Raw genomic sequence first — 21199 nt, forward strand, 5'->3', positions numbered from 1 at the left:
TTTCATTATTATCACGCTTTCACGAAGCGACAGCATCCCCAGTTTCAGCCGCAGGCGCTTCACCTTCCACCATCAACGCCAGGCACGTATTTGACATCTCTTGCCAATCTTCCAGCATCCTTCTTACCGACCTTCTTTTTCTTCACCCCAAAAAAAGATCTAATATCCCCACTCCTATCTGCCTTTCTCTTCTCCTCCTCCTCCTCTTCTCTCTCACCGGGGGTCACCCACTTCCACTCACCCCGCCCTGCCCCGCAAGAAGAATCACCCTTCCCAAGCTGCATACTCAATTTCTGCATCCTCGTTTCCCGCCATCCCGTACCCGAGTAAGGATTCTCGGACCGCTGGTGGCCCGTAGATGAGGAGTTCCATGGGTCGAACTGGTCAAGGTTGGCGGGGGACGGTTTGCTGACGATGTTGCGGATGGACGGGGAGATGGTGGATTGGTGGCGGGGCATTCTGGTCCCTTGGAGAAAAGAGGTGGTGAGAGACTGATGACGAGTTAGGTCTTGATGCTAAGGTTGCATAATTACCAAAAGTCACGCTGATGAGGCAAGAAAAAATGCCCGCATGCCGGAGCCGAGATGTTGTCATTTTTCCCGATCAAGTTTAGCGGATCTTCCTTTGACGGGATGACTTGCAGGTCACGTGCGCTAGCCCAGATTCAAACCCTTTGGATCATTTCGTACTCCGTAGCTAAATGTCAAAGAGCAGAGATGGTGATATTATCGATCTTCATCCTACTCCGTACAGCTGTGTCGATACTATCGGGAACCTGACTAGCCACCAGGAATGAACTCTAGGCCAGCCCCTATGGCGATAGATGCCTCTACAGAAACCCATGTTTCCTAGGCAGTACTTTCAAAGAAATATAGTAAAGATGCGGAACTAAAATTGAATATAGGCCATGATATCATTCATTCATTCACCCGTTGATCTATGACATGGCGAAAGTATAAAACGAAACATGAGAAGAGACACCATATCCCAAAGCTGCACCACCTACACCAAGATCGAAAGGAAGACACGAAAAAAGATAAAACACGAAAATGGTTCAAAGAGATGCAAAAGGAAAAGAGTGATTAGAATATAAAGGAGAAAAAGGAAAAAAAAAGACAAGGAAAAGAGGCTTTGGAGAAATGAATTTTTTATAAAAAGTGCTTCTTCCGCTCCAGTTCGTAAACATCACCATGCACCGGAAAGTTTAGCCGCTTTTTTTTGTGAACAAACTTTGCTTGACTGGAACATAACAGACGCGGTTTAACTGATTCATTGAGCATGCGAATCGTCATATGGAGAGATTAGTAGAAGGTTTGGGTTTGAGCAGAGAAACATGAAAGAAAACGCAAAAGACCAGCCTTGATCTAATAGGTAAGGCTTGCTCAGCAGAATATGAAGAAATGGGCTTAGAAAGAAAAGGAAATTCGTGTCATCATTAACAATTTTTTTTTTGAAAAAAATCACAAACGATGAAACGGCGGAATCCAACTTGCAAGAGATGGGTTGAAAAGGTATGGCGAAAGAGTACGAAAAAGGGCAAACTGGGGGTAGAAAACTGAACGCGCCAAAATTGACGGACGTCTGATAATTCTGTAGCCGATGGAAGGACACATCAAACGGCTGAAACGTGTTCGATTGGAACGGCGGCAGAGGCTTGCTGTAAACCACACGAATCAAAACTGGACCGGCGACCAAGCAACCAATCGACATAATATACGCGCAAATGGCACCCAGAAACGAGGCGCCAGAGAACTTCTAAAGCGTCAGGTGCCCACACGACAATCATGCTGTTAATCTTAAGGGTATTTTAACGACGTCGAGGCATTCCACCATTTTTCAAACTTTGCAGAGCAAGTGATGCGCCACCCACGGGGCCTCCGACGGGATTCTCGGTAAGAGTTTTCCGGCGTTTATGCTCGAAACCTCCCTCGCAATTTTGGCTCTCATTCCGTGGCGGTTCTTCTTGATCGTCATCGTCTCTGCAACGTTTGTTCGAGCCGTTCAAAGATGAAGAGGGGTAAGTCGATGCCGATTGTGACGAAGTGGAATACGCATCTCCCGTGGTCCCATTAGCAGAAGTACTCCTAGTGTCGCTGACAACATTGTATAGGCTGCTGGGCGGTCCCAATCGCGGTGTAGAATAACCAGGATTCCACTGGGCTTGACCACTGGGCCTCGAGTTTATTCTGTCGGTGCCGTTTGTATTGCTGGTTGAGGTTGGCATCTCAGAGGACAATTGGTTAGTCTCTCCCTGGATGCTACCACTGGAGTGATTCGTGCTATAGTTGTACGATCCACGGTTGCTGTTATAGGCGCCGTTGGCATCGTTGATGTATTCGGTCTCGTGCTCTTGTCCTCCCTCTCCCACTACACTGCCATGACCAACTTGCCCATTTCCCTGACTGTGCAGATATTTGTTAGTATGCCGCAGGTCCGATTCATTTCCGGTGATCATTGATTTATCAAGGTTTGTCGATGGCTGTCTCACATACCTAGACATGCTCTGTGGAGCAGTGGCTTGTTGTGTAGTGAACTGCGCCTGAGTTGAGGGTGCTGAAGAATAGTACGGTTTAGAATCATAACTCTGTTGACTTTGGTACGATTGCATGCCTTGCAAATTGGATCCTGGAGGAGTCGTCGCTGGGGTTGTCGGCATTGACCGTGAGTTACCCAAGCCAGTGTCAATCGACAAGGCATGCGAGTTGTGAACACTGCCAGCCCAATCATATGAATTTCCTTGACTAGGGACGCCGACCAAGCTAGAAGCACTAGCAGGAGGAGTTGGGAAAGTGTGAGCCCGCTCAAAACTTGGGCGGCCAGCAGGAACAAGTGCTTGGCTCGACGACTGGCTAACCTGCGATGTAACAGGGTTGTGCATGGAATGATGATGGTGCAATGGCGGAGGATGAGGGCCTTGGCTTGGGCGGCCTTGTTGATGACTGGCCTCAAGTCGCCTTCGCTCAGCGGCTGCAACAACGGCATTCGATCGAGGCTGGTTTGTTGGATGGTACAAGAGACCTCCGATATTGTGGACGAAAAGTGGATACAATTGGGCTGTAATCTTTTCCTTGTTGGCGAATTCAAGAGCCCGCTCAAAAGGGATCCTGGAAACCATGTTAGTGGTGGGTTGATAGGAGAAGGAAGTACTAGGCAACTCACCATACACCCTTGAGATGCATAGGCCCAATTTTGACTACATGTCGAATCTTTTCGCTTTTGAGAATACCGTCTCTTCTGCCTCTTGTCATACCAGCAACATTCAACAGTTTTGTACCGTTGACCATGTGATTGTCTGTTTCAAAGTGGTCAGCTTACGTTAAGTCAAATTTTCTAAAACGATCAGAACCCACCTTCTCTTCGAGCCACACAAACACCTTTCGCCTCAACTTGGAAACACAAACTACCCTCATCCTCCCATAAAGTGGCCGTAACCCTCGGCTTCATGCCTGGAGGGGCTATTTGGCCTGTAGTATCGAACGGCACATCGTAGGTCTGGGCATGGTTGTTGGACCCAGCATAACCATGAGGGCTGGGACCTGTCGTCATAGCTACAGGTCTAGTCAGAAACAAATTCAACGTAGTTTCAAAGTCAGCTGGGATTTCAAAAGCTCACCGGGTAAGGGTAGGATTTGTGCAGGGACGTGTGTAGCAATGGAACTTGTTACTGGTTGACTGCTCGATTGCGGGGAGGTAACTGGGTTCGAATATCCATAGGGATATGCGCTGGTGGTGGGTGCGTACGCCGAAGGTCCGGGTTGCAAAAGTGGCGGTTGTTGATATGGATAATGCGGTATTGTCTCAACGTTTCCGGGCTGGGACGTATACGCTTGCGCGGAAGGCAAATGCGACGAATGGACGTCCATGTAGGACTGAGTTTGGTGCATTGTCCCCAAACTCTGTGGGTTCTGGAGATAGCCTTCCCCTGCACCCATATAATCTACTTGTCGCGCGGATTCTGGAGGGGGTCGACGATGCAAGCCTTCAGCTCCCTCCGCTGACGATGATTCGGATACTTTTGGCTCAGCGGGAGAGAAGGAGTGAGCGGTAAGCCCTGTGCCGGAACTCAATGTCTGTGATCCCGAGGAATATAGTGTAGAAGATTCCAATTTCACGCTTGAGGCTGAGGAGCTCACTCCAGAGGCGGTTTGCTGCGGGTTTGGGAGGCACAACGATCGCAATTTCTCACCGCCCAGAGATGGTCGTTGAACGGCGTGATGGTTGTAGAATGGGATATCAATAGCGTCGCGGGTGTGCACTTGAGATATCGACGGTAGCTCCAGCTTTCCGGTTTGACACGAAACGTCCTTGAGTAGAGATTAGTGTTTTCTAAGCGTAATTCGCGAGGAACGACTGGCGCGAAGCGAGCAACGTATATGGAAGTAAACTGCCGTAGGGGCTGAAAGAGATCGGGTTCCACTGAAAGACCGATTCAAAGCTGCGGTTGAGGTTGTTGTTTCAAGCGCATCCAAGATCATAAACACAACAAAAAGTCTAGGTCAAAACGATCTAACTGGAGCCGTCAAAAGCCAAGTAGTTGGAAATAAGGACACGAACGCTCAGCAAATTTAACGCAATCGCAGGTAAAAGTACACGGAAGCACTTTGGTCGATTCTGCCGTTGGTTTCCCCGGGTTGACGCTGGCAATATACGCGAAACGGGCCAAGTCAGCAAATCGGTGTTGGCGTCAGAAACAGGTTCGTCCACAACGGATATCGAGAGTCCTCTCACGGATAGCGGCAAAATGGATTAAGAGAGCGAAACAAGTCCGATATGGTTACTCAACTCGGCGCACGTGGTGGACAAGATTCGCCGCAAGGTCGAGTGATACTGGCTAAGCTCTCGATGGTTCGTACCTGTTGAAGTACATTGACTGCGGATCGAGGAATTATGGTGATGAAAACGCAACAAGGCAAAACCAAGCAAGAAAGTAACAGTCGTTTGCGGTTTTCGTAGCAGTCGTGACGGGTCGTAGGAGGCTGGAGACAGAGCCCTTTTCCCCCCTTCTTTTTGATTCACTTTTCTCCAGTTCCCTTTTTGTGTGTTTGAATCTGGAGAGCAGAAAGAACGACAGAATGACGAGATATCAGTCAATGTGCGACAAGGTGGACGTTGGGAAGCAAGCAAAATAAGATCATGCAGGAAGTACGAAATGGAGTTATGCAGCAAGCGAGACAGGTGGAAAAAAGGGAAAACAGGGCTAATGTCCAACGACACAGGAGGGTGCAAGGGTCATTCAGTCATAAACGGAATCATTGGGCAGTGAGATGGGACGACAACCCATGAAGGGGGGGGTGGGGGGAGAAGAGGAGTGGTGGGAGGTTGAGGGTGAGAGAGAGGGAGAGGGAGAACAGCGAAGGAGAGGAGATACAGAAGCACGGATACTAGTTTAAAGAGGAACAAACAAGGAGACACCCGTGGTGATCACATTACCTGCCCTGGTCGGAGACGAAGAACACGACTGTGCAGTCAGATCAAGACTGACAAAGGTTGCTGACAAAAAAAGCGAAAATGTGGAGGCTGGGGGGAGCGAGCGTGAGTGTGGGCGGTGGGAGAAGAGGTCGGGATGTTTCTTCCTGGTGAGCGGACGGGGAGGCGAAGAAACAGCAAACGCTAGTGTCCACTTGCGCCGTTCAAGGGCGATGGACCGGTGGATACGCTTGACGCTCCCGCACCCGAAAGACGCCTTGGGGCCCTGTGATTCGCTTTGGGCTTGGTCGAACGGATATCCGATGGTCCCTTCGCACGTTCAGGATCGAGTTTGGGAGATGGGAGCCCCCCGTGCGATAATATTGCAGGTATAGCTCCTTCGGGCAGACGGAAACAGGGCTCGATCAGAACGGCCGCGTCCGAAACGAAGAAAAGGGACAGGTCGAGACAATCGCAATTTAAGCTGGAAGAGGAACTGCAGACAGGAAATCAAAGTCGACACATGGCACGCAGTGTGGGTACAACGGCTTCTCGATATCCCAATGACAACAATTCAGTCCAGGTGTACAGGCCGGCGTACTTCTATTTGTTCGTTCTCCAGCGAGATCGGGGCCCGCGGTTGCGCGATATATATATAGCTTAGGAGTTATACACAACGCTTGTGGTATGATGATTGGCGTCGTCGACGCTGGAACAGAACATGTCCGTGCTCTCGCGCAAATAAAAGAAGTCGTCAAAGCCTGTTCCTCTCTCAAAGAAGTCTATTGAGACTTTGCTCCCTCCTCCTCAAATCTCAGCGCGATTCTTCCGACCTCTGCCCCGTAAATGCCAATGCTCTCGTCGACAAATAATGTTGGTTTCCCACCGTATTTTTCTGTGGCCTAGATCCTGTATTCTCTGGATGACTTGTCGGTATTGTTTGGTACTGGCCCGATACACCCTGTAACGGACCGTACGGGACTAGCGTCTTGAGCACCAGCAGCTTCACTTCTGGCAAGTCACCAGGCCAAACAGCAGCAATCTTGCTCAGCCCTCACCGGCGCATTGTTGGGTGCCAGAGCGCTCCTCTCGCTCATATCCACCGTCAGAGCACCGTGTTTATTTTCGCAGAGAAGAGCGTAAAACCGTCGAAAATTACCTCTTCGTGGATATTGACGCTTTTCGAGCTAAGACTGGGAGTGGATCCGTTTGACAACTCAGAACCCAGCCGGCAGTCGTGGGGTTCAGCAGAGCGGTTATGCAGTGTGTGATCGACTTCCCCGTACGACCTACCGCCAAACAACATCAAGAGTCAGAAACATGAAATGGACACAGCTGCCACCCTGTCTGTCCTGTACTCTCGCGTGACAAGTCCCGTTCATCTTCATCATCATCATCTCCAGGAAAAAAAGGGCCCCCAACCGGGCGAACGAGCTCAAGCCCTTTCTCTCCCACTCGCCTCTCCTCGTCGAGCCAGCGGGTTTCCGTATCGACAAGGGTCCGACTGGCGTTGGGTCAAAGAAAATTTGCCTTTTCCCAGTTCCCTAGCTTGATATCCAGACATCATGGCTTTTTGAGCGACCAAGCTCAGAAACCTTTTGCTGGTTTCCTTTGAGCCCATCGAATCATCTTCCCGAAATGGTGGAGAAAAGCTTGATTGATCTGTGTCAGCACCAAAATCTGTTGGAACAAAGCCAGCAGCTCTCTTTTTTTTTGCATCGCGGAAGACTCAGGGATGGCTCCTCTCCATCATCCATGGATCAGCCGCCACCACAGACGAAACTGCAGACTGCGATCCACTCGAATCTCGTGTGGAGCTCCCGGGGCACTTGTCAACCTGCGTTTGTCAAGTCCATTCAGGTCCCATGTCCAACCACCCCCCTCCAAGCCACCGTCCCAGAAACCGGGAGAACTCACACCTGATGAAAATCGTTTAGACGGGTCTTCCGGAATCATGATTCTCTCTTGGTCCCTTTGCCGCGCAAAGGACTCGATGGCATGATTTTGTTTGATCCCGTCCCGTTCTCCATCCCCTCGGAATGCTGATGGAAATGGCATGCGCATTTGGAAACTTGCCTTTTTTCGCGTCATACCGCTTATCCTTGCCGTTTTTCCAGAAGCATAAAAGAACTTCGCAACTGCGCCAACTCTGGAATATCGTTGGCGGCATTGCGAGAAGCTTCGACAAGAAGATGCATGGAGTTAAGAGCCTCCCCGGCATTCGGGATCAACGCAACCGGGCCTACCCGGTTGCTCAAGAATCACCAATAGAAAACTAAGCGTCTCTTCTCGAAGTTTCGTCGACTCAACACTCGCTGTGGTTATGAAATCAGGATAAAACGCTGTGCGGCGTCTATCGGATGAGACTTTGAATAACGAGAATAGACAATGCCAAGGCCACAGAATAAGTGTTCGACGCGCCGTGCTAGAATAGGAATGTCGATGATCTATAAATCCCTTCTCCTGGCGCAGTCTGTCATCTACCTAGAACAGTTATCCAACGTAGTCAAAATTGGCCGTTCCTGGACAGCCATCTCGAGGAGGTTCACGGTTTCTGACACTGCCGGAAGACCGACGAGTTCTCCTGACCCACTCCCCTTCGCCTGAAACCCAAGATGAATATCCATGCATACATAGCACCTACATATGCAATGCAAATACTAAGAGCTTCCCCAAAGCTCTTTATGCGAATCAGCCTTCACGTTATGCAAACTGGAAGCTCCTAAGGTGGCGCAGGCGTGCATTGGGACGATATCTTACATAAGCAACAACTTCGGAGAGTTAGCGTGGTCGTTGAAGCACCTTCGTACGTTACCAACGCTTTCAACTCTGTAAGATACGACCTGTTAACCACCGTGGATTACAAGCCAGTTTCGGTTCTGAGGATGACAGCTAGTAACAATACGGCGCCCCGGAGAGACCGAGAGCGAACCCTCTCGGCTTGTCGTCCACTCAACTTCAACTTGCAACCTCATCCCGGTCGATGATGTGCAGTTGCAGCGGGAACGAGATGGGTTGGCAAAGGCTAAAAAAAAGGGAAAAAAACAAAGATTTCGAGCCCAAATTTCCAGCACCTAGACGCATTCCAGCCAATCACGGGGCATTGCCTTCAAACGCGTTTTCCCCTCCACTCCTGTCCTGGGTTGGAAGGCTGAGTATTTGCAGGGACGCCGGTGGGATGAGTCGCTGAGGATGCTTCTTCGATTACTAAACTGTGAAAGAGTAAGGCGATGTCCGTGATGAAACAGGCATAGTCTCCACTTCGAACCTCTTGAGCGCCCCCAGCGTTGTACGGAGTACGTTCTTCTTTTGGGTCCAAAAGAATCATCACAGATGTTTCTGCCCTTTTCCAAAGCCCCAAGATGGACCTTGGAACCCCATATGGGTCTCGGGCGGGAGCGATCTTCTCCATTTCCCTTCAAAGAAAGCGGATCGAAGAAGAGAGTGGGAAAAGGAAAAAGGAACCCGCTTGCCCGCCCGTTCCATGGAACCGACACAAGCCAAACGCCAGAATGGAGGGGACGCCAGGGCAAAGACAGCCAACCACGAATTTGCAAGATGTGGGAAAAAGAAAAGGAATATGAGGAGCATGTAAAAGAAAACAAAGTTTCCCAGAGCCGAAGCTAAGGGTGTCCCTTCCCGGACCCAAGAGACAAGAATAATCACATAAAAATAGACCGGCGAGAAGAATTACGAATCGACTTTTCCACAGTGCAGGTCCGTGGAAATAGTCAAAATTATTCATGGGTAAATCGATTTACCCACGGGAGCTGCGCGGATGAATTTCTCATTGCGATTGGTTACGAAATTGTTAAATATTAATGGGGAGAACAGATTGATTGATTGTGTGGATTTGGTCTTTCTATCTGGCGGTGGCTTGACCTTGTAACATTCTAAATTGTCTTCATCCTCGTCATGGAAAGACGCTTAGGGTTGCTGTTGGAGCCCCATAAGTCATTTCTGATCGAGTTTCCAGTTGGTTTCAAGTACAACTGTTTTCTGCGTCCAGTGAACCTCAAATTTCCAAATCCCGGAACCGCTACTCGGTACTGTGTTGGTCGCTTGAGGAGTTGGTTCTCCTTGCGAATTCAATAATGAGAAGTTCTAAATTATACAACATCAATCCCACTCCCTCGGAGTGTTTAGCACACACAGACACATTCAATCCCACCCGTGGCTAGGTATGTGAATGGGAAGAACCCCTGCACTCACCTTTCTCAAGAAAGAGACCGCTGATTTTAGCTAGAGACGGTTTAGGGCCAATAAGGCGACCAGAAACACGACCTGAGCCAACCGCTCTTAGACCAATGACAAATCCTAGTTGAGAAATGCGAAGAAAAAAGGGCCGCTCCGGAGGCCCGTGCTGGTCGGACGGTGTTTCCTATTTTCCCCTGCGCAATTGATATCAAGAAAAGACGTTCTATAAACAAATTCAAATCGCGAGAGTCAGGGATAGGTTCAAGTTCTCAAGATTTCGATGACTTCCGCAACAATATGTATGGTAGGATCAAAGCGTAAGTTGCGCAAGGACCAATACATAGTGAAGAACTTGAGATTAGTGATCAACTGATTTCCCCCAGACGGAGCTTACCTATAAGAAGACAATCTTCGTCAGTTCTGAGGGCTGAAACGGGGAACAATACGAGGCGGAAACTTCTGCCTTCTGTTTTTCAGATCACCGCGGACAAAATTTCGAGCTGATGTACATCCATTATTGGGGCCGACAAACAATCGATGAAAGCTCATTGATCAAAGCCATTATTTTCCTTCAATGACTACTCTCGTCCAACTAGCCATAACTTCCTTCGGATCGCAACCAGCGCAAATAGATTATTAGCTGTGAGGTTAGAGCAAGCTGATAACGAATGATGTATCCCCGTTGCTGCAGCATCGAAACCACGCCCTTAAGGTTGGCTGCAGATGATAAGCTGCGTGTGCACTCTGTACCTGCGTCGGAACTATATCCTGCCAGGAACGAAAAGTAGGTCTTGCATTTCACCCTGACTGGAGGAGGGAGGGACATTTTTCCTGCGAGCACAGAACCGAAGAACAGGCCTTGGTAAATGGTCGAAATATTATAAACTGTTCTACATATACATGATGCTCCCCGGGTGCTACTGCAAGGGGCAAGGTTTAGTGCTCCCGCATGCGCAAAAAGGAAGCTGTTGCGCGAAAAGCCGAGGAGGAGCGCATATGTATCTGGATGGGGCAAGCAATATGCAAGGAATTAATTTAACCTCACATTGCATCTTTCGACTCGAGGAACGATTGCCCGTTGCTGTCCCTTGCTACATCATTATTCCACGTTTTTTTCTGAAATGCCCCGTGCCTCGTGTGAGAAAGGCCGGCGCATTTAATTCTCCAAGTCCGGATTGCTTATGGTGCATGGGTTAGCGCTCGGGCGAGAGTTGCTCGCAAAGTCCAAGCAGCACTGATCAACAGTCGCAATCAACTTCCTCGCTCATACCCCTCCCGCGATCAAAGGTTGGTCTGGTGTATTATTACTCGATACTTGTGTGGGCGTATGCTGAGATGGTTCCGTAGCACCGGTGAGTCCTCTGGAGCGAGTGAGATCTATTCGTCCCCTCGAATAGAGGGACATTTGAAATAACCGAGCCATCTTCAACAGGGAAGACGAGATCTCGCAGTCCAACAGAGTTTAGCTTGCAGGGTCCCGCAAGAGCTAGCTCACAATTAGGTTCCGTGCCCTCCATGCAACGCAAGCAACGGTGGCAACAGCGGGCTATTCTTAGCACCGAAAGATTCTGCGGAGTCGCATCCTTGCAAGCTTCCCTTCCGCTGCAGCTCGTCGCTTGAAGTATGGAGTACGAAGTGAAAAGTAGAGGAAGCTGTGAGGTGGTGGTGGGATCAACCGAAGGCGGGAGATGACTCGTGTATCATCGAAAAATAAGGACATTTGGCCCCAACGCAGATTTGATTTGCGGATTAGCGAGATGGGTCCTGCGACGGAAGACCAGGCTGCCATGCAGACGCCTCCGCACACATCGCTCGCGCCCTCGAGACCCGAATAATTGTCGTGATATCAGACGAGCAGAGACTTTGATCCGAGGACCGTCAGCGTGATGCTTTCTGGCTCTGCCTTCGCAAATAATAATGGCACGTCGACAGGCATTAATCGATAGATCCCCATCCAGCTAGGATTTGGCATATGCCATGGCGGGGAGGTCGCCGTTGGAATTGACAACACAGAGATGGACCAGGGTCCCATTCCGCTTGGCAATCAAGCCATCCGCGGTTTGTGTAGGACCGCGGAGCAGGGATTACGAGCGAGGCTCCAGAAATCCTGTGCACAAAGTACCACCTTTCTGTCATGGGTCGATTTCCATGAAGGAACGGAGCAATCTGTCGAATTTTTCAGTTTCAAGTGCTCATCATTGTGCGGGTTTCGGCGTTGGATTTGCCAAATATGAATCAGCGGCTATGGAGGCCAAAGCCTATCAATGTCTGCAGTGTGGAGTGCGGTCCAGACTCTTTACCGCCTTGCCGCCCTCATTAAGCTGTGACCAGCGATGTTGTGCTACGTGGCTGGGGAGAGCGCTTTTCCGGCAGAGCATTTTGCTTTTTCGAATCACAAATTCCTCCATGACCAAACGACAAACTCTGTCGTCGTTCTCAGGCCCGTCCATGATGTGTTTCTTTCGAGAGCGAAGCGTCGAAACCAAACCCACAAGGTTAACGCCACTCACCCTGGGCCTGAACGAATCAAGACAGGCGGAATGAAGGCCGAGCAGTCGCAAGTGGCAGCACACTGGGCGATTGACTGGTGGTTGCAGCGGCCACGTATCTTGAGGCCAAAACAGACGCCATCGAAGATCCATGGATGCCAAGAAGCGTCGTCGGTTCTCCTCCTCACGGCTGTCATTCCAACCTCCTCCTCCCATCATCGCTCCTCACCTGATATTGGCCAGGCCGTGAAGGAGCTCTACTCTTCGGGACTCCTGACGAGCAAAATTCTTGCTTCTGGGCTCTCCATCGCCTCGAAGGAAACTGAAAGCTCACAGCCTCCGCTGCCAACCCAGCTGAGTAACGGGATTATCACCGCGATATCAATCCGGCGATAACGACGACTTGTGTGTCGGTCGATTGGCTTCGTCTCGCCCGTCATGACTCTCGCCCCCATGATGAGTCTTTGCAACCACCCCCTGGTCCCCTATCCGAGGCTAATGCACCATCCAAAATGATGACAGGGTTCAGCAGCGGACCCTCGTCGCTTCTTGACGAACACCTCCGCCCTTGGATCTGACGTTTCGCCGAGATGAACGCGCACGTTCTTGGAATGATTGTCCGTGCTTCTGGACTTTGTGCTGAACAGCACTTTGCTGGAAAGAACTAGCTATTTGGTTCTCATTCTTCTTTCAAAAGTCCTTGCTTGACAGTGACAGCCAATCCGCAGGAACCCTCATCATGCTGATGCCCGTTTCACAGCCAGAATCTGCTGCTTTTCCTCCCACAAATCAAAGACAGTGGAGCTCTTTAGTTTTGTGGTCAAAGCGGTTTCAGCTGCACCCACCCGTTAATGCATATGCGAGTGTTCATCAAGTTCCGAGAGGATCCATGCCAGTCCTAACACCGATCTTTTGCAATCAAGCTTCGTGGTGGCAATTCCCCTCTTGCCTTTTACTGTCCATTTCAACAGATTCTCACCTGTGCTACAGAGACATGACAAGACAGAATTTTCGCCCAATTGTTGGTCTCCTTTGCTGATCAAGGCGAGTTAGTGGAATTGTGTGTCGCAATTTTCGCGTTGGGAGGTCCAACCTCCACTCTTCCTGGCGCAGCATTCAGCTCAATGTTGCACAGTCAGAAACCATGATATTTTTGCTCTATCTTCTGGCTTATTTGCAAAAATTTTCCGTGCTTTCTAATTTCAAGATCAATCTCAGTCTTTCTGTGTTCCCAGGCCTTGATACTGGGCGTCGATATCAGGCCAAGGGGACACAAGCTAGTTTTTACTGCTTTTGGTTGCACAGAATCTGCAGAAACATACTAACAAAGGACTCTCCGGAATACTTTGTACACCCAAAGTATTGGCGAAGGACAATGTTGTTTGTACCATTTGCCTAAACGGGTTGCAGTTCAAAAGTTGAACCTTGAGAGAGATCTTGCTAGATTCTCTTTTCCCCATTACTTATTACTTATATCCACTTCGTTCAAGTCAACACCACCGCAGCTTGAGGTGAATAAAGTGACATGATTTGTATAATGTGACGCGGTTCCGTTGTGAATTTCTGGCGCCAAAATCAACAGTTCTCTGGCCTTCATAGCGGCAAACATAAAATATAAGGATCTGCATTTCCTTCAGATCAACCTGAACCCTCGACGGTGGCATTGGTAGCTGCCTCCATCCATTGATCATCAGGGAAACGTGCTGAACATCGAGGCTCGCAACGGCGGACACACCAGATCTTGATATAGCGATGGTACACACCATTCCCGGGCCAATTTTTTTTTACATAGCCCCTTGCATTGCACATCTTGATTTACTTTCCCCGGTATAATGCCACCTTCCTAACTATCATTATCCTAGCTGCCGCTTTTACTTGAAAGTTGTTATGGGGGGCATCAAGAAGTTTTTTACACAGCCTTGCCTTTTGGAACCTGATATTCGACGAAAGGCCGTCAATCTCCCTTGTATCTGCTTCCTCGAATAGTGACTTTCAATATTGCTCTTGAAATGTTACTTGTAACATTGTGTTACGTCTGTCACAACGTACAGTGCCTGCGGCTACGTAAACAGGCAATGTACGACTCTGCAAAGGCATAATACTCAAGAGCGCTTCAGTCATTAACTCATTTAGCATAGCCCGAACGTGGAGGATGTGAGATACCGCCATCCCTAATGATGTCCTACATACCTGTTGGATGAGAGACAGGATTGATTCGAACTTAATATTGCTCAGTTCAAACCGTTCAGTGAATAGCGCCAAATCCCTGCTGGCTGGCAACCAACTTGGAACAAGAGGCGTCACAACTTTGGAGTCCACAATTGATTCTTCGAAAAAAAACCTATCAGAAACGAGAATTATGAGGTTCATGAACCATGCATGTCTGGCGGTAAAGGCTCCACATGGGCGGTTGATCTTCTTTACCTGGTCCTTCTGACTGGAGCCAGCATTGGCTGCATGTACTAGATACGTACATGTACATATGCAGGCTAGAGCATCAAACTTGGGATTCATAAAGGTCAAAGAAAAAGGGTTGTACCATATGTACAACGAGAATGGTGCCACGTAGCACTTATGATGGCTGGGGAGGATGACAACACCATGCGGACAAAAATCTAGAGCTCTAGAATGTTGCGACATCACTTGTTTATCCACTGAGTTGCTGTGTCTTTGAATGATTCCTCGGACTTTGGTCGTTTCTTACATATTTCCTCGGCATTGCCAGGCACTTCCGATTGATATCGCTTGAAGAAGCAAGCCGCCAATTATCCCAACCCTGGATCCCTTGTCTTCATATGGCTCTTATGGGGCCATGTCAAGTTCCTTTGGCAGGCTTAGATGAGTGATGCTTTTTGCGCTGGGCTTCGTAGTTGACTTTGGGTTACCAAGAGTCCAGGCTTTGGAGCTCCAGATGCACACTTTGCAGGATGCATTTGCAAATACTCCCAGTTCATATTTTCAATGCTTGACACAATCAGGCCGTGCAATGAATAAATCCCAGCACAACTTCTTGGCTGGTCTAAATAAGCGCGAAGTGCTTTGAGTTTGAAGCATTTCAGAGTATCACCAGACGGAACATTCGACGTTATTCGCTTATGCATGCTCCCACTATGAACAGGTGCTTGATATGGAATTCCCTCTTGGGAAATCTGATGGCTACTTTCGTCTATGGCCTATGTTTCTGCTAGAGACGGGGGAATATGCTTCGAAGTTTTCATTCACGACCAACTTTCAAGCACAAAGAGCTATTTGAGCCAACAAATAGCCCGCATACAGTTGTAAGGAGGTTTCCAAATCCTACAAGCTTCTCAACTGCCTACACCATGATGTCATTATTGATAGGGAGAGAAATTCCCGTGCAAAGCATGAGTTACATACGCTCGATGTCTATTTGGGTGTTGAAAACTCAAGGCGCGATAAGGCCCTGCATACACACAGTACGCACAGGGATAGAAGCTTCCATCAGCAATTGTTGGATGGTATCACAGAAATGGGGATGATCTGCTCGCCTGCCTGTATTCCCTTTGTTGTCACACTCTAGATACACCGTTCACACATCAATAATAGAGAGCAAGTAAGGTACGGAGTACAGGATGGCTGATGACCCTAATCGACATTTTCAGGTGTAGATCGCGCATCGCTACATACAATGGAGTACAGATGACATATTGCAAACAACTTGTCTCGTCAATTCAAGGACAATTGGTCTCAGACACTCAATATCAGCCCATAGTCTGGTGATGCGCCATGATGATCCGGTACCTTTGATGTTGCCAGAAGCTGAAAGGTCTTGGGATTTTGCCGATTAAGGGCCCGGTCAATCGAATCATCCTTCAACGCACGATACGGCGCTATACCATGTATATTAGCTTGTATGGCGAGTGATCACTTTCAAGGTTGTCTGAATACATATATGGAATTCCAAAAGGTCATGCTGTGAATATGCTAGAAACTAGTACATGTCAGTTTTTAGTCTTCGTGCAGCATGCAACATTGTAGAAATCGCAGCATTCCCAGTAAAGTACTCCGTAGGCCTTCTCACTTCTATTTTCGAACCATTCAACGGCGAACCCAAGTCTATAATAAACGTAACCAAGTAGTTAGTCGAATATGATAAATGTCTGACGCCGATAATGCAAAACCAAGTTATTATCCAAGAGGAAATTGCGTCATTTTCGCTGGCCCCTTTCTTCCCTCCTTTCTTTCTGCTGGGTAAATATTTGCTGCCAGATATCGAGCCAGCCTTTCTGGTCGGCTGTTAACTCTTTTTTCGGATACCGGAAGATTTGGGCGAGGACATCTCGAATCCTAGTGCTTAACGCTTTGAGTGCAATCATAGTTTTCCAATCTTTCATTGAAAATCTAATGCGGTTACCGTCGATTGAAACGACCCCGGAGTATATCTGCAGTCGGAGAATTTAGGCGTGTTCCTAGCCCCAAAAGACGGTAGAAAGATGGGCACTCACTTTGAAATCGGCGTCGCCGCACAATAGTGCTATGCAAAAATCCTCAACGGCACTGGTCTCGTGCGCATTGTAATTCCGATTCCGCGACTGCATTATATGATAATAAGAGAGCCACTTTATTGAGGCATCTGCGTTTTTATTTACCGATGTAGCATGTAGGACCACGGATTGATTATTCGAAATATTCCTCCATCCCTTTCCTTGGCGTGTCAAGATTCTGGGATAGAAGCTCCATGCAATCACAGCATCCATAACCAGGTCATTGCTACTATTGATATCTAACCGGTCGGGAACGGTGAAAAATTGTCGTTTACGACCAGAGAATCGCGCCCTTGATTGTAAATCAGCAAGAGGTGATACACAAGGGAGAAGTGAATAAGAACCTGTTCAGCGCCGCTTGTTCAGAAACGTCTAACTTGACCAAACCTGTATCAACCAATGAAACCAGCAACTGAGTTTTGACGTCTTCAATGTTTAGCAATGCCTGGGGACTTAAGCAATTCTTCCGGCAAAACGCAAATTCGTTCATTCCTGGTGCGCTGCGGCATCTGCTCCAAGCACTGTAGGCATTGTAGACAGAGAGTAAATCGGAGTTTCCTAGCTATCGATGAGCATTTGAAACCTGGGGAATCATAAATTTGTATAGTTACTCACCTCGCCCAAAAGTACGCTTCGCTGCTTGCGTCTGATCATTGGATGCACCTGCGTGGACAAAAGGAGATTTACAGGATAGGATAGCCGCAATACTAACTGTAGCATCCACACACTGAAACAAGGCACCGTATAGGATCAACTTTCCCAAGAAGACATCTAGTGGGAGTTGGGCGAGCTGTTTACCTAAAGGAGTTAATGTTTCAGCGCCTGTGAGGGCTTTAACCGCTTTAAGTGCCTCGATGGCCCGGCGGATGTTCTTGGACGATGGAGGATCCAATGCCTCAGAGAGTGTTTCCTCAGTATCGCCCAAATTGCAAATTTTGACACGGAGGATTAAGTCTTGGAGGGAAAGGCGGAGCATCTCAGGGGTTTGTTGTTCTGCCAGCTGTGGATAAGTTAGTCACAGACGATTCGGGGAAGCCTGAGATTAAGGGAAACGGACAAGTGTATCATGTCGATGCTTGGTAAATAAATGAAAACAAATGCCTTCCTGAACTCGCCCCGCTCTACCTCGGCGTTGTTTGGCATTGGCGCGAGATATAAACGTTTCGACGAGCCTGGATATTTGTCGTCGCTCGTCGAATCTTGAACAATGTTAGAAGACGCCGCGCAATGCATGTCAGTACCGCTTACCGCATAACCTTTTCTTTTCCTGTATCGATGACTGCGGTTATATCCGGAATAGTGATTCCTAGGCGAATTAGAAAGTGATTTGATGCAAAAGTGGTTTTGCGCCAGCTTACCAGTTTCGGCAATGTTTGTTGCAATCACAATTTTCCTCATCCCTTTTGGTGGAATCAAAAACGCCCTCTCCTGGTCCTCGCTCGCTATCGACGAGTGTAAAGAATGCACGATCCATCCATCTCCAAAAAAGGACTCTGAGAGAATGCTATCATGTAGCCTCCGTATCTCCGCCAACCCGGGCATGAAAACCAAAACCGCCTTACTATATCGCTCTAGTTCAGGTTTCGTCGCGATAGCGTAAATCAAGTCCAAAATAAGTTTGTAATCAAGGCGGTATTCATCAAAGGAACAAACGGCGTCTCTAGTTTGTTTACTGTATCCGGCCAATGTTGAGCGTACTCCTTCGTCAATTCGAACCTCTTCAACGTCAGAAGATTCACTGTCGTCTGTATAGTCTAGAGGTTCCTTTTTATGTGAATAATGCCTTGTCAGCTCAATTGCATCTTCTAGATAGTTAGTTTGGACGGCGAAAGTTCGACCTGGAATATTTAGAACCGGTGCGCCATCGAGGTATGCAGAAAGCCTCTTTGCGTCAACAGTTGCGGACATGAGGATCAGTTTCAAATCCTCCCGCTGAGACAATAACCGACGAATTATGATTAAAAGGAAGTCACTATCAATTGTACGCTCATGGACCTCGTCTAGGACTAGATGAGTTATATCTTTAAACTCCTCAGGTTTTTCAAGCATCCTGATGACTACTCCGGTAGTTCTAACTCAAACGATTAGTCTGCATCAACAAACACAAACGGGAACGATTCACTTACGCATATACTAGCCTCGTAGACGTTGTAACCTTGCTTTCTAGTCTAATTGCGTAGCCAACGAGGGAGCGTTTCGTTCCAACAGCATCCTTTGGTTCACCCAGTTCTTCACTAACTCTCTTCGCAAGTGATATCGCCGAGATCCTTCGGGGCTCTGTCGCAAATATCTTGCAAGGGCGACCTGCTGTAAGCTCATTCTCGAGGATAAAGGAGGGTATTTGTGTACTCTTCCCACTACCAGTCTCACTACAGATGATGAGAGTTCTGTTGGTCAAGAGGGTCTCTAGTATCTCCTCCTTGAACGGCCATATAGGAAGAGTTTTTCGAGCTATCATCATTTGTTTGAAGGACGTCGTGGATGACCGATCTGTCCACAAACTCTGGCAGTATTGTGCTGAAGTTAAGAATCCCGCACCTTTCCGCTGGGGGCTTTCCTCTGCATTGGATCTTGCATCCCCATTCCGCCGTTTGAAGTTTTCAACTAGTACGACGTCTTCATCGGCTTGGTTTTTGATCTGTTGAACAATACCTTTCAAGTTTCTCACGATTTCCTTATCAATATCATCATCATACTCTTTTTTCTGATTGGACATTTCTTCCCACACATCTCTCCATACTCCAGGCAGTCTCATCGACACTCTGTTTTCCCTCGGCGACAAAGCAGTGAGAGTAAACAATGCCACTACCGAGATATAGGACTCCGCTTGTAGTGCGGTGGCTGCACTTACAGAATCCATGGACGCTTTTAGAGAACGGGAACTGAAGCTGTAGCTTACGTCCTGTAATGGGAACTTGGGTGGTGCCTCTTGGGTTTTAGACCAGAATATCTCAATGGATTTGCGGTGAGAGTAAGGTGTGCAGGACAGGTCCCTGTAAAATAGCTTGAACCCTGGATCTCTACCGATGTTGATGGTTAGCACGTATTAAAAGAGAAGAAGCATGGCATTCAAACCTCGATCTGCATGTTTCTTCCAGGATGCGTCGCGGACTGATTCCAAGTGGTTTACCAAAATCGCGTATTTTAACCGTGGCACTTTCACTACCAGGCTTATCGGCGGGTGTTGCTTCAAGGGTTGTAGTGTCCGCCGTAAACATATCCCCCAAGATACCGTCATCGTTATCGCTGTCAAATAAAGTCGGCTCAGGGCTTTTGTCGGAGGGCACTATGGTGACTGCGGCTTCCCCGTCCCTAATCAATAACGCCTCCGGTTGATGCTCTGCTGCTCCCAATCCTCGGCGCAGCGCTTCCGACGTTTGGGAGCGTAATTCAGAGAGCTTATCTTTCCATCTTGCTTCTGCCACTTCGGGATCGAATAAGATATCTTTTTCAACCAATGAGAGTTTACTCTTTAGTTTTTCTATTTGAGCATTGATAGTAGGATCCGTTATACTTGAATTTACCCTCTTGGAGTTTGCCCTGAAAGGATTGAAAAAACTTGGATTAAGGTAATAGATACGCGACCGGAGCTCTATAAACCGAGGTATCAGGTTTTCTGGGTCAAGATCTGTGTCAGATGCCTCGGACTCAAAGGTCGCTTGGGCACTAAAGTTCGTAGGACTCTTCCTAGTCCTTCTCCTAACAGGAGTGCTACTTCCAGAATCTGGAGGCGGTACTTCATTTTCGTCTGTCCGTTTGTTAGCATAACCTTAAGTCGAAGCTGAAAAGAAAAGCCCGCACCGATTTGAGCGCCCATTCGAGCTGGAGTTTTTGATTGGTCATATGGCGGCAGCTCGTCGTTTGCAGAATGCAGTGCTAGCCATTCAAAGGCTTGGTACACACCCCACGCGAAATCCTTACTTGACGCTGCGTCAGAAGAGCAGTGTAAGAGAATCCCTCCCAGTGCTTCATCAACCTGGTGCTCCGAAAACCCGAGTTTTAATAGGGTTTGCTTGAGCGTCCACAAGTTCATGCACAAGTCCTCTTCGTTCGCCATAGAATTGAAATTCTCATCGAACTTAAAGAAGGACGGCAGTTTTTCAACTTCTTTGGTTTCTTTTTCAAGGATCATATCGCGGATATCTGGAGTTAACCAGTCTCGGGTGTCAAGGCCCACCCCTTGAGCACGCAAAGTGCGACGCTCTGTTTCGAGCTTTCCTGCCTGGCGAGAAGCTTCGCTCTTACATTTCCCTGCATATTTGTCTAGAAATGATTGTAATTCAGCCTCTTCAAGGTGTTTTTCCAGCTCCTCCGGCGAGAGCTCTGCCAGAGAAGTTTCAGCTTGCCTGTTTTCAGGCTGGGCGACTGTGCTTTCAGCTTCGACTCCAGTAGGTAGGATATCTGGCTTTGGCAAAGCTTCAGTGCTGGTACTTTGTGATTTAGATGGGATTGAAACTGTTGTGAATCCCCTGGCAGGGTTAGAAGCAGGCTTCTTTTTCTTGCGATGAGGCGCCATCGTCAGATGCCGATGGCGGTCTATAAGTTGAAAATGGCACTGGCGAAGAGGGAAAAAGCACTAAAAAGGGCAAGCAAGGAGGAAAG

At 48.2% G+C, this 21199-nt stretch overlaps 5 protein-coding genes across 5 annotated transcripts in view; 1 reads left to right on the forward strand and 4 right to left on the reverse strand.

Annotated features, from left to right (window-relative positions):
* The window catches only part of UREG_00856 (uncharacterized protein), a gene marked incomplete at both ends in the record, with an annotated part of 1012 nt that extends 554 nt beyond the window's left edge, over nucleotides 1-458 (reverse strand). Inside the window, one exon of the mRNA XM_002541296.1 lies at nucleotides 132-458. Coding sequence (XP_002541342.1) covers nucleotides 132-458 — 327 coding nt within the window. The remainder of the gene's footprint in view (nucleotides 1-131) is intronic.
* A 1349-nt stretch (nucleotides 459-1807) lies between these two features.
* On the reverse strand, nucleotides 1808-3884 carry UREG_00857 (uncharacterized protein; the record flags this gene model as incomplete). Its single annotated transcript, XM_002541297.1, has 5 exons — nucleotides 1808-2402; nucleotides 2493-3104; nucleotides 3160-3292; nucleotides 3351-3548; nucleotides 3614-3884. The coding sequence occupies 5 exons, from the start codon at nucleotides 3882-3884 to the stop codon at nucleotides 1808-1810; spliced, it is 1809 nt and encodes a 602-aa protein (XP_002541343.1).
* Nucleotides 3885-6841: 2957 nt separating this feature from the next.
* On the reverse strand, nucleotides 6842-7940 carry UREG_00858 (uncharacterized protein; the record flags this gene model as incomplete). Its single annotated transcript, XM_002541298.1, has 3 exons — nucleotides 6842-7086; nucleotides 7326-7585; nucleotides 7891-7940. 3 exons carry the CDS (start codon nucleotides 7938-7940, stop codon nucleotides 6842-6844), a joined length of 555 nt encoding a protein of 184 aa, XP_002541344.1.
* A 3996-nt stretch (nucleotides 7941-11936) lies between these two features.
* Nucleotides 11937-12488, forward strand: UREG_00859 (uncharacterized protein; the record flags this gene model as incomplete). Its single annotated transcript, XM_002541299.1, has 1 exon — nucleotides 11937-12488. The coding sequence occupies one exon, from the start codon at nucleotides 11937-11939 to the stop codon at nucleotides 12486-12488; it is 552 nt and encodes a 183-aa protein (XP_002541345.1).
* A 3312-nt stretch (nucleotides 12489-15800) lies between these two features.
* Nucleotides 15801-21113, reverse strand: UREG_00860 (uncharacterized protein; the record flags this gene model as incomplete). Its single annotated transcript, XM_002541300.1, has 12 exons — nucleotides 15801-15943; nucleotides 16135-16169; nucleotides 16371-16495; nucleotides 16559-16889; nucleotides 16942-17155; nucleotides 17213-17597; nucleotides 17723-17796; nucleotides 17956-18668; nucleotides 18724-19235; nucleotides 19449-19617; nucleotides 19673-20345; nucleotides 20399-21113. 12 exons carry the CDS (start codon nucleotides 21111-21113, stop codon nucleotides 15801-15803), a joined length of 4089 nt encoding a protein of 1362 aa, XP_002541346.1.
* Between the last annotated feature and the right edge of the window lie 86 nt (nucleotides 21114-21199).

This window comes from Uncinocarpus reesii, genomic scaffold (genome assembly GCF_000003515.1).
Source record: "Uncinocarpus reesii 1704 scaffold_1 genomic scaffold, whole genome shotgun sequence".
NCBI lineage: Eukaryota > Fungi > Ascomycota > Eurotiomycetes > Onygenales > Onygenaceae > Uncinocarpus > Uncinocarpus reesii.